Below are 15,518 nucleotides of genomic sequence, written 5' to 3' on the forward strand. Positions count from 1 at the left end.
GTGAGAAGAACTTAACTGGCATGGAGCTGCATCCCTGTCTGGGTGGCTGGGAAGAGAGATAGGTGGAAGTGCTGGTATGAAGAGGCAAGTATTTAGGTCCAAAGGGCGGCGTGATATGAGTGTGTGACAGTTGGGAAGTTTTGGATTTTGACAGTTGAAAGTGCAACAAGTAGGAGTGAATGAAAGCGTGTAATAGTGGGAGAAGTAAGCAGGGAGATCTACACCAGACTGCTGTCAGTGCTGTGTTATATTATATTATATTATATTATATTATATTATATTATATTATTCTATGCCTACGCTTGTCTGATTAGATTCAAACAACCCAGGGCACAGACTAGCTGCTAATCTGAATGATCCCATCAGGACCCTTGTCTATATTAAATATTATGCTCAGAAGAATTACCATTATTTTTGTATGGTTTTTTACATTGCCCTTCAACATACGTAAGTCAAAGAAACCTTAATAGGAAAATTTTCCCACACCTTTCTTTTCTGATAATCCACTAATACTACTTTCGTGCATGTGCAATCAATGCTGCTAATATTAGTAAGGTTCTTATTCTGTTTTCCCCCTTTTCTGCATTGCTTTTAGTATAGAATCATATCATCCAGCAATACCTGTCTAAATGTTTTGCTGATTATAGATCCATGGAAGTCTATAGATACATACCAGCTTACACAAGTTCAGAATCTGTTCTCTTCATCTGTTCCTTTGGCCTTCATTAAGCCAATACATTACGAAAAAAAAAAAAAAAATAAATGCTACAAATCCAGTGCACTCGGTTTAGAAAATATTTCTTTTGTTGTTTTTTAAAAAGTTATTTTCTTAGCTGAAGCTTTTGGGGTTCTACTTTTCTATTTCATCGTTTTGTAAGGTTTTAGTGAATGTAAGTTGTCATTCATTATGTCATGGCAATTTTAAATAAGATTACATTCTTCACCCAAGTTGTTTTAATGCTATCGCCTCAAATGAATCTACAGAAATGCCTTTCAAATATGACCATGAAGTAAAAAATAAGTATATTTATCTATTGTTCATTTTATTGCTGTATTCTCTGTTTCCTTATCTTCACTGAGCAGGAATAAATGTTGGTTACTTGAACGTAGAAAAATAGAAAATGATAATTGCTTTACATGGTGGAAATGCCTTTGTTTTCCTTGTATCTAGTATCTAGTCCTTTGCATTTAACTTGGCTAAACTATCATTTTTCTTAGTATACTTGAATCAGTTGACATTTATATATATATTGCATTTTGCATGTAAATGGAAAGTTTTATGGCTTTGAATTTTGAATCAAAACATCAAACTCATATTTTGCCTTGCAACATGACAGACATTCTGAAAATTTACAAACAAAAAAAAAGAAACAAATGCGTATACTGATTTTGACCTAATGTTTTTAGAAATACCTTTAGTGCTTGACTAAATGTTTAAGCTCTCAAAAGTTAAACACCTACCTCTTAGTAAGCACAAAATGTAGAAACATGTAAATATGGAAACAGTGCAAATTGTCATATTAGAAACTTATTATTCTATGGCTTTGTAGACTGCTTTTCTTTTTTTCGGTGCCCAGTGTCCTCAGACTTGGTGACTTGAGAATAATATGGCAGCAACCATTTAGTCACAAGCCAACTGCAAATTAAAAGATCTGTATAGCTAATAGGAGAGAGATGCTTGGTAACAGCACATACCTCCCACCAGCAAAAACACTATTATCATAGTTTATATAAGACAAAGTAAGATGATAATCACACAGGCAACATTTTCAGAGAGTTTCTAAGTTTATTTAAATATAGCAACACTGCACCTTTTTTCTGCGTATGCAAAAAAATTCAGGAAGGTCCTGCCTCAAAGAAATCATTTGCTTCCACAGACACAGAGAAGGCAGACTTACTGGTCTGGGAAACTCAAGATGGATTGGCTGTCTTTGTATATCTGTATATAATACAGATTTGCTCTCATTTTATGTTTTGGGCATTCAGGGGGCTAAGTAGCTAAGTAACGGATGCTGTTGAAGCACGATTCTTTCACATGGGTGCTTCTTATTAGAATAGGGGAAATTTTGGTACTCTCAGATACCAGTGTGTATACCAAAAGGTTTTGCCATTTTCTAAGCTTTAAGAAGTTGATACCACTACATTGAGTGAGCTATAAAATTAAGTATAATTTTTTTGTCTTTGTGTTCATTTTTTCTGTTTGGTTAGATTTGCAGTGTGGGCTGTTAAAGCCCATTTTTAAGTCAATTAACATGGGTAGGACAATCTGTTTAAATGAAAAGAACTAATTTGGAAAAATATTTTCCTGCTGTTACAGTGAACCTTAAAATAAATTAAAGATGTACAAGTAAAAATATAATGGAAATCTCAGATGTTACATAGGTATCTTCCTTTTTCAGGGTGCTCCTAAACCGATTGCCATTGAGCCATGTTCAGGAAACAGAGCCGCAGTCCTCACGGTATTTTTATGTCTGCCCAGAGGACCCTCAGGAGTCCCACCCCCTGGTCAGTCAGGTAAGGCTCGTGTAGGTGAGCGTCATGTCTGTCCTTGTGCGATGCAGTCTACTTGGACAAATGCACCCATGCAGATCCAAAATAATGGCACAGCAGATGAATACATCAGTCAAGTTGATGTTAAGTTTAGGGCCAATGTTTAATGAGGAGTTTTTGTTTGGAATTTGGTGTGGTGTCTCAAATGAAAGCCCAGTGATCAAACTAGGCTGGTGTACAATGTCATATTTCATTAGCACTTCCTGAAACAATGTGTGTGCATACCAATATACTTCAACCTTGTCTTGTAGGGCAAAAAAATTTCATGTGCAGCCACTTCTATGGTTTCAGTTCAAGTTGCTATAAATGAGGCTGTGTAGGGAATACCAGTGAGTATTCTCAGTTCAAGTTGATGTTCAGTGCACTAACGTCTAATTCAGTTCTTTGCTCCATCAATCTCAATGCTGTGCTGTCCAGGATTCAATTAAAATATTAGCATTTCCCAGAATCCCTGTCGGATGAAACCTGGGATTGTGTGAGTGAATGTGTCTGCTTCATTAGGAAGGTGTTCACTTTGGAAATGACCCCACTTCATTTTTAAGCAGCTTTTGCATTATCTGGAAACACTTCTTATGGCAGTCTACCTTATCTGATCTATGCTAGACTGTTGTACAAAACCATTACAGCCATTCTTATAAAATGCTTCCTAAACAGGAGGTACCTAAATACAATTTTTTAATCCTTTAAATAATTGCCTACAATACCATAATATGATACAAAATGGTCATGACAACAAAGTTTAGACAGTAATGTGGTGCTGCACGATGACCAGTTTACTATTTCAGAATTCATTGGAGTTGTTGCCAAAGTAAACACCTTTGTAATGAACAGTATGGTTCATTGGTAGCTGCGTGGTATGTGCCCAAAGTGCTCCTATAAGCCAGAAAATATGCTTTAAGGCTAACTTTTATTATTAAGGCCAAAAAGATATCTTTTTAACCTTCAAAAATCCATTTAAGAGATTAAAAAGTATTGACTAATGGTGATGAGGGCAAACTCAGTTGACTTATGTTGTAAATAAACTCAGCTGAGTGTTCTTTCTTCTTCTTTTGGCCTGATGACTATCTGTTATTTATTTGTTTTTTCATTTTTGGGGGGAGGGGTTATATTTTTTTCCCCTCTCTGAGTCCTGAGGTGAGGACTTCATTCTTAAAATGTTGTTTCTGGCTTGGAATATCTTTTCTGGAAGTGCTATGAAAATAAAAGTGTTACTGATGCTTCATCAAATACATTTCCTGGAAGAAGTATATAAATGTAAGTGCTCTGAAGAGAGCAATGAGGGAGGAAGGATGTTTAGCATATTCCCTGTTCATGCTTTAAGGAAATGAAAAAGAAATGAAGGTGTTTATAGTCTTACAACAAGAAAAAACATTATGAAAGGAAATTAAAAGTTATTGTTGAAATTGGAGCTTAAAATGTTTTTTTCTGTTGTTTTCAAATTTACCTATGATGTGCTTCTTGGCAGTAAAAATTTATTTATCTAGTTACTTCATAATCAGCTTCTATTTACTATATACATTTTTTTAAAAAGTAATTGCTGTTCTTTGCTGTGTGTAAAATGTGGAGACAATAGGCTTTTTGAAACAGGAGTTGGGTTCTACAACACGGCAGATGTGTCATTTTGAATGTTTCTCAATATGTGAAAGAATACCCCATCTACTATTTAAAAATATCTAAAATTTTTAGTCCCACAACTTTCACTTTGTTCAGGGTCAAAAGCAAATAGAAATGCTTGAGGTGTGCAACCATGCTGATTCAACCATTAGATTATATTGCTATAATCATTTTTTCTTGTGTGTAATGAATTTTGGTACTCATGGACTGCTTTCAGTGTATGCAACCATGCATAGTCTAGGCAGAAGCTATTATGCAAGTTTGTTGGCATACCTGTAGCTCTACTAATTCGCTTCATTCCTGTCCTGCAGCACTACCTGCTGCTTCTTTCCTGGGCTTTGTGGGAGCAGATGCTGTGAACTGTGCCAAGTTATTTGAAATGATGTGGAAGCTTTGTGCTGCAGACATATGTTTGCTATGCAGTTGGTTTCCCTTATGACCTAAGCTAGGTTAAAACAATGGTATTTAGGTGGATGGAAGTAGTGTGTTCAGTAATTATGTCTTGCCAAGTAATTTTAGAATCCTCTATTGCTTGCATATAACCATTTTCAAGCTCATTGGCATCGTTCTAGGACAAAACTGACAGTGTGTCAAACATATTTGTTTAAATGATACGTCAATGATACTGATTCTCAGTTCACAATGAGAGACTGGGTTTCATTTCTTGTATACATATGTCTGAAATATAGGAAGGAACTGCCTGTACTGTTCTGCATTACATTTTCTCCAAAATCAAGAAAGCTAATTCTTTCCACAAATAACTAGTCTATGCTCTACTGGAGTTGTTAGAGTTGTATTCTTATGTTTTTAAGATCTGAATTTGATCAAATGTGAGTTTTACTTTTTTCCCAAGGTTTACATTAACAAATATTATGTTGAAAAATGTCTCTGAATATTAAAAAAACCCCAACAAACTAATGTAAAGGTTACTCTTTCTGCAGCATATGTTCTATACTTCACCTTTATCAGCAGCTGGAAGAAAAGCTGAAACTACAGACAGTGGGCTTTGGCCAAAGGCTATGCAAGGCAAAAACTTCTCTAGAAGGGACCCTATGTCCCAGTGGAGATCTGAGTGCTCTCTACTTACTGCAGAAAATATTCAGAACTTTACAGACTTTTGACAGCATTGTTTAGTTCTAAGTGCTAATCCTACACACAATTAAACTGCTTAAAATTAATATGTGGTTTAAGATATTTTTTATACAGATTGGTCATGTAGATTCAGATGAAATATTGATAAAAATGAATTTATTGAAAAAAGGCCCCCACTATTCATTGTGACTGATGCTTTAAAAAGGAACATTTTCAGTGAAGGAACGATTTGTAGAATAAAACATCCTGAAAATCTGGAAAGTCAGTAAATGTTACCATTGTAGTAGGTTAGGTGTAACACAGTAGGCTTTCCATTTTCTTTTAGGTGTAAGATTTGAAGACAATTCAGTTATACTTCTCTAGAGTAACAGCTGTTTTTAATTGAAATTTTGCTTGGATTAAAGCAGAAATTAGAACCACATTATAAATTAGAATGATCAATGAAAAACATTAAGGAAGTTTAGCAGTGATAAAAAACTGAATTTCTCAATTTTTGGTTGACTGATAGAACATGTGGTTTCCTCATTCTTCAGTTGTCCCACTGGCTGCATTGTACCTGAGTAATGAGATCAAAATTTAAAGCTTCAAAAAAAATAGCAATTCTCTGCACAATTCATGTGTATATCGATATGCATGCATCAATGCATATGCATATCATAAAAATCACTTGTTCATTACTTGTGGACAGATTATAGTATACAACGCACATATATTTCTTACAGATTTTATAATACATTGGAAGCTAGAGATCATCTATTATTGTTGTAGTGTCTGACCCCATGCTTTAAATAGCTTAAAGTCTTCTTAATATCAAAGGAGATCTAATAATGAGAGCAGCTGCAACCAGATCTCTAGAAAGAGCTAAATTATACATCTCAAAGGTTATTGAACAAAACAAGCTAGACAAAAAAAAAAAAAGGAAAGAGGAGCAAGAGGATAATATATAAATTACTTAATGCAGAAAAAGGTGCCAATGAATTACCAGCAGTGGAAAGACCAAGAATAACTCCTTCAAGGTCTTCATACAGCGCTGGTGATATATTGGGCAATACGGAGAGAATAGCTCGGTAGTGTGATAAATTCTGTTAAATGAACTGTGATCATGTCATCATTTTTATTAAAGCCAACTAAATCCCACACTTTGAGGTATCAAGGTGTTGTACAATAAGTTTATAAAACTCTGTGATGTTTGCATCGTTCTTGGATAAGGCCAGTAAACGCTTCAAAGCACAAAGAGAAATGAGAAGATTAGAGCATTTCAAAATAATTCAGAATCAAGGGGTGTAATTTGTGAATTATTTACATGTTATGTTACTTTCACACAGCACAATTTCCATATTTACCAAGCAGGTAAAAGTGTTTGAGCACCCAGTAAAGGTGCTTTCCTATTAAGACAGTGAACTGAATGGTCTCTGAAGGTGTATGAATATGAGTGTCTCGCTATTAAACCATACAGGACATCTAACATCTAGATGGCTATGACTAGGTGAGGTGAATCTAACCTAACCGTTAAAAATAACACTTGCAAATTAAAATTAAAAACTAAATAAAATATAGTAATTAATAGAGCAACTTCAGTGGAAATAATTTTGCAATGGAAGTTGTGGAATGTACATCCTGGAACACTGCATGCAATACTGGGTTGCTACAAATATAAATGAAGACAGGAAAATTTCATGTTCGGCAGGCCTCTTCACAGTGCTATCTGAAAGTTACTCTCTGATATCCTTGAATGAAAACAGAATTTCATGTAATTCTGGCCACACTAACTGTGGCGTTCAAACCCACTTAATCAGCAAGCTACAGTAGGATCACAGAATCAATAAAATTACCATGCCATCTGCCTTCCCTGTACTCACCATCATAATGAATAATGACTCATTAAGTGTTCTACAAGACAATTAGCTCTGGATGGGGGTTTTCAGTAACAAGGCCTTCTTGGTTCTATTTCTGATTTTCAGATTAAAATGCAAAAGAAAAGGTAATACATATCATAAGGGCACATTAATATAAATATGAAATAATGAATAGTTTTAATAGAGCACTATATTTACTAATATTGCTCAATTGTTCTGAACCTTGGAAATAAACCCATAGGTTAGGGTTTTCCATATGTGGAATTGGTTCATATGCGTACAATATGCAGTGAAATAGTTGCCGACATACACCAGGGGCGAGTAAGTTCTATGAATTTCTACCTGCTACAAAAACATTCCTTGCTCAGTCCCTTCATGCTTGCAAAATAAAGTCAGTAGAGCTACAAGGATGAGAAAAGATCTTCTTGTAGAAAAATGTTAAAGATGTTGATGAAAATATACTGTAATTAAGACATACAGAAGATGGTTACTGTGAGCACATATATTCTGTATCTTTGTGTTGAATCTCCTGTGGTCTTTTCTCATGTTGGAGGGTATTTACAGAATACTAAAGGAGTGAAAACACAAGGCGAATTAATGAAAAAGTTAAGAGAATATAAATTGAATTGTACAGTGTGATGTATGGAGTACATATTATGAAAGGCCTGTGTATGCATGTTGAGGGTTCTAGCATTTCTCAGGTACTCAAACGGAAAAGACAAGAGAAATCCAGGGAAACAGCTGAATCTGATTCTGCATTAGCAATTATATGTGTGCCTACTGAAAAGCTCCTGCCTCACAGTAGCAGTGAGGCTGAAGAGTCAAGGGTGAACTTCAGAGGCTCATTTGCTAAGGACCACTTAACCCCTTGTCTTCTTAGACATACATACATGTTCTGGTATGGTATTTCATCTCTTTGTAGACCTTTTCTTATACTCAGAAAGAGGGGGAAAAAAAGGGCTTGAGGCTTACTTCTGTTTAGAGCAGAGGACTAGGCCAGATCATTAATCTTGTTTGTCCTTTGGGTGGTCTCTGTTCAAACTGGAAAACAATGACTTACAAGTTCAAGAGCTGTATGTATGGTATAATGTCAGGTAGTTACTAGAGAGGAGTGTTATCTCTCCTTGGTAATTTGGGAGACAGACTATTGGCTTATTTTCATTATTTGCTATGTTTTATTAATATATATTTTATTGATGCACCAAAGTAGATTTTATATTTATAATCTAGCATTGCTATTTAGGTAGAATAAAGTGAGATGTAAACAGGGAAAGCATTATAAAAACACTGAGCAAAACCAACTTCACAATATGCCTAGAAGAGACACACACCCCCATCATAACAAGATTTCTACTATGAAATATTGAAAAAAATCTCAAGTTTGTCTTCTCTGAAGTGCCAACATGCAATTGGAAATAAGCCAAACTATGTATTACAGCAAAAGAGCGTGGGTGTCTAGAACTTGCGTTAAATTACAAGAGTCAGACATTTTATCTGTGCCGAAACCAAAGTAGGGTTTGTAGTACCATATAATTCACCATTCCTAGAAAAAAAAACTGTCTCCAGAAAATATTTTACTTCTGATTTATACGAATGATACTTCTATGATGGAAATCACAGTGACAATTCACATAGCTCGTCTTGCAAAGCTGCATGGCCATATTCATTTGACCAGAAGCTCTGCAGTTAAGGTGGATTATATTAAAAGACTCAGTGAGGAACAGAATTTTTTGAAAGTTTGCCTTTACTGTTTAGACTGTGTGAAGACTGAGTTTAATCTGTCTCTCTAACCTTAGACATGACGAGAACATTTTGTGTAGAAATGTAATTTTGGTACTTGCATTGAAGGATACTCTGTATTAGTTACCAATGTGCTGACAGTTAAATGCTCAAAAAAAATAGAAAAAGTTAAAATTGTGTGAGAAAACCAAAATAGTCTTTGTATAGTTAATAACTATAACTAAAACTAAACTCCTAATTAATATATTAAGCAGTTACTTCAACTTATTGACACTGAGAGACTGATTTGTCAAATGCCATGGTCTCAAGAAGTAAAATCTGGAGTTCTTTTTAGTTAACTGGAGATGCTTAGCAAAATAGCTCTTTAAGACTTGGTGGAAACTGAAATCATCTATTCTGAAGATAGTTTTACTGAAGGAGTTGCTTTCTTTTAAATAGTCAGGCCTATTTTTGGAGCAACTATTTTCTGCTTAATTCCATTCTTCTGCACTGCATCAAATGAGGAAGCAGACTGTGTTTATAGTATTGACACTGTGAAAAGAACACAGTGGTAAGTAGCAGATGGTGCTGATGATTACTTAAGAAATATTTATGGCAATAGCAAAAACAAAGTAGATAATAAGACCCAGTAGCCACCACCACCCCTCCTCCATCCCAAACCAAAAGCAATTGTTCTTGCATCCTGCAGGATAAAGTCTACCTGAAAAGCACTGAGGTTCTTAGCATAGTAAGCTTTGTAAGTGATGAAGCATGAGGTGGGTATTAATTTTGTGTGGTCTTTTAAAGCATTTTAGGTGGTTCTGTTGTGAATTAGTTTTTACATCATTCTAGCCATGGAACTTTATTCCTTTTTATTCTGAAAAAATTATTTGAAAAGGACATACACACTTGAAGAACATGCAGTATAATGTTAGCAATGTGTCTTCCACAAATCTTGGCAAAAATAACTTATTGATTGGACAGTAAAAACTGCATACTATAGAGATATCAACTGGGAAAAAAAAAAAAAAGGAAAGGAAAAAAAAAAGAGAACAGAGGAGGTAGAGGTGGTTGTTTGACAACTTTATCACTGGATTTCCTGCCCTAGAGGGACTCAATAAAATGAGACATATTAATAAAAACTGTTAAACACCATGAACATTTCTTTGACAACTAGCTATTCATTGTTCAAACTAAAACTCTCACTGTTCCTTCAGAGTATCAGAAATAGTTTTTTTATTTTCTTTTGGGGGCTTTTGCAGCTTTAATTGCATAAAGGGAACTGAAAGAATGTCTGACAAGACTGTAAAAGTTCTGAACACAGTGAAATGTAAGTACAGTCATGTACACTGTTCCTGGGGGTTGGCTGAGCCATTTTCAGGTTGCATCCAGATGGTAATTTAGTGGTTTCCTCTCCCCACTCATCATGGCAATGATGGATTCTCATGATCCTAAGCTTCTGGCTGTGAACAGACATGCTAGAACCCAAACCTTCAAATCAAAGGCTCTAACCTGGAAATAAACCTCATCCTTCAACCACACCTGCCTGCTGACCATTAGTTGAAGTACTTGGGAGTTATCCTATTTTCATCCTGACATTTATCACCCACAACGTGTTAACACAGCAATCGTATCTCTTTTCCACCTTCGTTTTACCAGACTAAGGCAAATGAGGTCTGCTTTAAAACATGTTCTTCAGTCTTCTGAACACCTTTGTAGCACTGTCCCAGTTTCAGCTTCAATCCAGCTTTTTTTACCTTGCATGGCCAGGTTGTAGACAGAGTGCCATGTGAAGTCCCATCTGGCCTTGCCCAATGGCACTAACATTTCCTTGCTGTATCCAATTTAACTTTTACTTTTTTTAAACAATCCTCCCCCCTTCCAACTCGGTCATTCTGTGGCCAACTTCTTACATCCCTGCCCTTCTTCTCTTCCTCAAGCAGTGAACTTCTATGGCATAAGTTTCTGCTTGTTCCCAAAATACATAGCTTTGAATTTTGCACTGTTGAATCTGAGTACATTCATATTCGTCAAGTTCTTAAGGTCATGCATCTCTTTCTGGTTTATATTCTACTTGTTCTCTGTATTGATGATACATACCAATGTTTGTCACAATTGAATTTCAGCAGCATACTCCTACTTTTATGCTAAGCTCTTTAATGAAAATATTAAAAAAGACTGGTCAAAAGATTGATTCTTGTTGCCATGCTATACCTTCAGCAGCCTCTTTCTTCCTCTTTGAAATTACTCTTTGTCTTCTCTCCTTCGTGCAATTGTCCACTCTCCATAACTCCAGTACTAATCTCTCATCTTTTGTGTCTGTTGATAATTTCCCACAGTGTAAGATACCTTTCTGAAATCTAGATAATCTTCTGCATGTTCTTACCCAGAAAATCAGTTAACTTATTGTAGAAAGCTATCAGGTTGGTCTGACAGTCTTTGATGAAATGTTGATGCATTGTGACCCATTTTTAATTTACCTGCCTTTAATTATTCTTTCTTGCCAAGTATCATATAGCTCAGTCTGATTAATAGATCAGTAAAGAACTGAATAATTTTTTCTTTCTTTAATCTAGAAAATTTTGAGTATGAAATAAACAACACATACTGTTCTCAGTTTGTATGCCACTGCATTTGACGTGACAGACTATTAAATTTCCCTGTTACCAGCCTTTGTTTTCTTGTATACTTGCAGAACTAGTGTTCTGATTACTCTAACATCAATGCATAAAACTTCTGTTGTTTCTATTTCCATATCCTCATTCCATTATCCATGTTGATGGCACCTTCTTTGATAAACATTATCTCCCTCCTTGAAAACCATAAAATAATTCACTCCTGGGACAATATCTAGAAAATACTTGATCTCCGCCTCATTCTTTCTACATAATGACTCTTCTTTTTTTTTTTAGTCTCTTATTTTTTTATACAGTGAAAATATTTAGATGCTTGTTGTAATAAATCTTTGCAAAGTCTAACTCAGCTTGACTTATTGGCAATTCTTATTTCACTCACATTTCTTTACCTCTAAAACACAGGCTCCTTTGTGGCTTGATGCTTTTTATCCATTTTCATAGGCTTTCTGAATTTAAAAAACGTGCATAGCCTCCTTCCTTTAGAAGTTCATTGGCTTCCATATGGCATAGTTATAATACATTTGTTGGAAGTCAGGGAACAGTCAAGAATTTTTCTTGATGAATGTATTGCAGGTCAGCAGTAACCTTGCACAATGTGGTTTTCTGTCGTAGAAAGGGACAGATTTCTAGCAGTGATTTGTCCCTTGGAGAGTCTGGGCAAGAGTTATGGTAGCCAGGACCTTGTGCTCCCTACCTTGCTTGTCAAATGGCAGGAACAGCTTTGGGCTCCCACAATGGGCTCCATGTGGAGGGGTAGGGAACTGCTGTCCCATAATATTTTGGCCCCTTTCTACTCGCAGCTCTAATTTTCTCACCATAATCACTTCCTCTAAACAAAGTGGTAGTTTACAGAGTTTGGTCTTATTTTCTTTTTTAGGCTGTGAAATCCTATACTTGTATTACTGGATGTGATATTTTTTTTCTTTTTGCCCATTCTGTGATGAGGAGGGCCACAGGATGAATAGGGTTTGGAAAGTCAGAGTGAAATTGATAGGATGTACAAAGAAAAGTGATTCATGAATAGGAAGAAGAAAATGTTCTGTAAAGTTAGGTCTTCAAATTTGATTGTCTCCCAGGCAGACCCTTAGGCACTCTGCAAGGCTAAGCTTTCTGTAGTTAAAAGAAATTGTAGTGTGCTTTTCTTCTTTTGACATGAACTATACAGATATCAACAATGGAATGAAAAAGAAAAAAAAAACAAAACAAAACAAAAAAACCACAGAAAGTGATAAAGGCAACTAACAAACATGTGAAGTTCTCACTTGAGAATTTTGCTCAGAGAGGTTATATGATACTTATTTTTAATAGAAATCTCATGGAAAATAAATGTTTCACTAGTATGATTTATTTTACACAAATTGAAAGATTGGTGATCAGATAATGCTATTAAGCAGTGTTTTTCTTAGGGCCTGTCTTGTCCACATTCAGCCCATATGAATGTACAGCTTCCTCTTAACAGAGCATCTTATTTGGCTATGTTCCTTCTGAAAACCAAGCAGATGATTTTAATTTTGTACTGTTAAACTTTGAGGATTCAACAGATATCTAGTCAAAGTTGCAAAATTAGGTAAAGTGAACAAATCCCTGTGCAAGTGACACACTGGATGGTAAGCATCCTTCCTATTTGGAATTGGTGGTCTGGTTTTATATTCAGTCAACACATACTAGGTGGAGCAGATGGTTTACAGTTAAATTAGAGCCATAAACCTTTCAAAGATAGTTATTTATGATTTAAATCTTTCAGCAGGGGTCCCATCACCTATTTTGCCTTCCTCTAACTTTGAATTCCTTGAAAAGAAGCACCTTTTTATCAACAGAAGTCAAATCTGTTCAAATCTACCACTAGAAAGAGTTACAATGAGACTTGTCGTGATTCTTAGGTATACTATAATGGAAAGTTTCATTTATCACTGGGACAATGTAATTGCCCATAATCTACCTTCACACATTTATTTTATCACACTCTTGGAGTAAGATGCTTCCACTGTCTATTTTGGGGATAAAGCTATCCAAAATTATACAGAGACCAATCAAATTTATCATTCTGTGGCATTTGATGGCATCCATCTGTTTATTTACGAAACCATTAAAGACTTATTGAGTTACTAGACGACAGAGAAAATAAATTGAGTTATCATCTATAGTTAAATTCAGTTCTTGCATCTGCTGTCTTTTCAGCCTGTGTGGTGTTTTCTGAAATTACACTGGCTTGCAGACCAGCAAGACCTTCAGGAATACATTTACTTCACAGCCTTTTTATGCCATTTCAAGTGAATTTCTAATGCATGAGCAATTATGGTTCAGGAAAATGTTGACAGAAGGAAGTCAGGGCTTTCTGTTGTTAGCAGTTTAAAAGCATGATAAGGACAGTTCTTGCTTAAAAGTAGCTCTTAAAAGTTTGGAGCAGCTCAATTTCTAGATTCGTTTGTTCCAAACCCTTTCAATCAATATTGTGCAACTACTGTGGGAGGCTAGGTTTAAAGCTTATGGACACAAATAAATTAACATCACTATCATTATTAAGACAGACACTTTTAAGATGAAGGATGGGAAATTAACTACGCTTGGTGCTCTATATATTCAGTTATGTTTGTAAGAACAAAGGAAAAGACATAGGGTTTAAAGTTCAAAACTTTCTGTTAGTAAAATTGAATAGCAGACTGAGAAAATATATCTCGATGGGATACTTTCTCTCTTGTAATAAGAGTGAGTCTGTAACAGGGGATTAACTATCCCTTAACTGTGAAATCACTAGAAATGTCCTTCTGAAGGACCTGTTTTGGATCCAGCAAAAATATTAACTCAAACCACGCACAGATAGCTGAGAACTCAGGGTTGGTGTTAATTAGCTCACGGTTATTAGAGAGGTTGCTTGTTAGGACACCTTCCTTTACTGTGACAACTTCTCAGCTTCCCTTATTTGTGTGCCTTGGATAGCTCTACTTCATAATTCTGGAACTGAGAGGTATAGGGAATATAGTTCAGAGACAACTACATGTCAGCTCATGTCCTGTAGGGGTATAGCAGATCCAGGTCAGTACTGTCTGTACAAGACCAGGGCCGAGTTCTGCATCTCTCTGCACTGTCCTTTTAGCATCTCGGTATGGCACTGTGCCTACACATACAAGCAGCTAAATGGTGCCTCTAAATGACTAAGTCTTTGTGGAACATGAAATGGGGAACAGTGTGGAAACCACCAAATGCTGCTTTTTGGAATGAGTTTGAGCCTAGCAAGACTGTCAGAACTTGTACACCCTGGTGAACCATACCTGACTGCAGAACTGCTTGAGAATTTCTGCAGGATGCACCACTGTCCATTCTGTAGTATTTGCACTAGGTGAGCTTCTCTGGTATCAGGGCTATTCCTGCCTGAAATTACCCAGGTTGAAAAAAAAAAAATTATCTTCATTACAAAATAGTGCAAAGAGAAAGGTCTGCAGAAACAACGAGAAGGGATAGGTTTAGGCATACAGAATGAGCAGGTCCATAAAATGAAAACAGGCTCTTTAAAACATTGCTTTTTAAAAAAATCTGAACAAAAATCGAAGGATCAGTTAAATACATAAAAAATGAATGTAAGGAAAATATAAAATGAGATGAAACTAGGTTTCTGTAAATATGATTGGACGTGGCAAGTAAGTCACACACCAAAATGCATATATTTTTCATACTGGAGAAGATGAACTTGAAAATGACTGAGAGCTAGTTAATATGGAAAAATGGCAGACAAAATAATCCACCCAAAAGAGGGACACTTTAAACTAGTACCTGTATGTGAATCACTTTTAAAAGAATCCCTTTTTGTAAACCTAATCTTTCTAAAATTGTTGGATCTGAAAAATGTTAAGTGAATTTTCCAAATTGCTAAGCATGAAGCATGAATCTGAACAGTAGCAGAAAAAGACCACTCTTGTCACTTTAAGTCTTTCATTTCAATAAAGTTGTCTTCAGTGCTCAAAACATGCTAGGGTGTAAATGAAAGATTGCAAAGAAAATTACAATGGCAAGCTATATTTAGGGTGGAGAGTGACTCAACGTGACACAATCATGG

The 15,518-nt window shown here is 35.7% G+C and overlaps 1 protein-coding gene across 1 annotated transcript in view; it reads left to right on the forward strand.

The window, feature by feature from the left end:
• ATRNL1 (attractin like 1) overlaps positions 1-15,518 on the forward strand; it is a 511,175-nt gene that overhangs the window by 453,400 nt on the left and 42,257 nt on the right. Inside the window, exon 28 of the mRNA XM_068397981.1 lies at positions 2,400-2,514. Within this exon, the coding sequence (XP_068254082.1) occupies positions 2,400-2,514 (115 nt within the window). The remainder of the gene's footprint in view (positions 1-2,399; positions 2,515-15,518) is intronic.

Source organism: Nyctibius grandis, chromosome 4, assembly GCF_013368605.1.
Source record: "Nyctibius grandis isolate bNycGra1 chromosome 4, bNycGra1.pri, whole genome shotgun sequence".
NCBI lineage: Eukaryota > Metazoa > Chordata > Aves > Nyctibiiformes > Nyctibiidae > Nyctibius > Nyctibius grandis.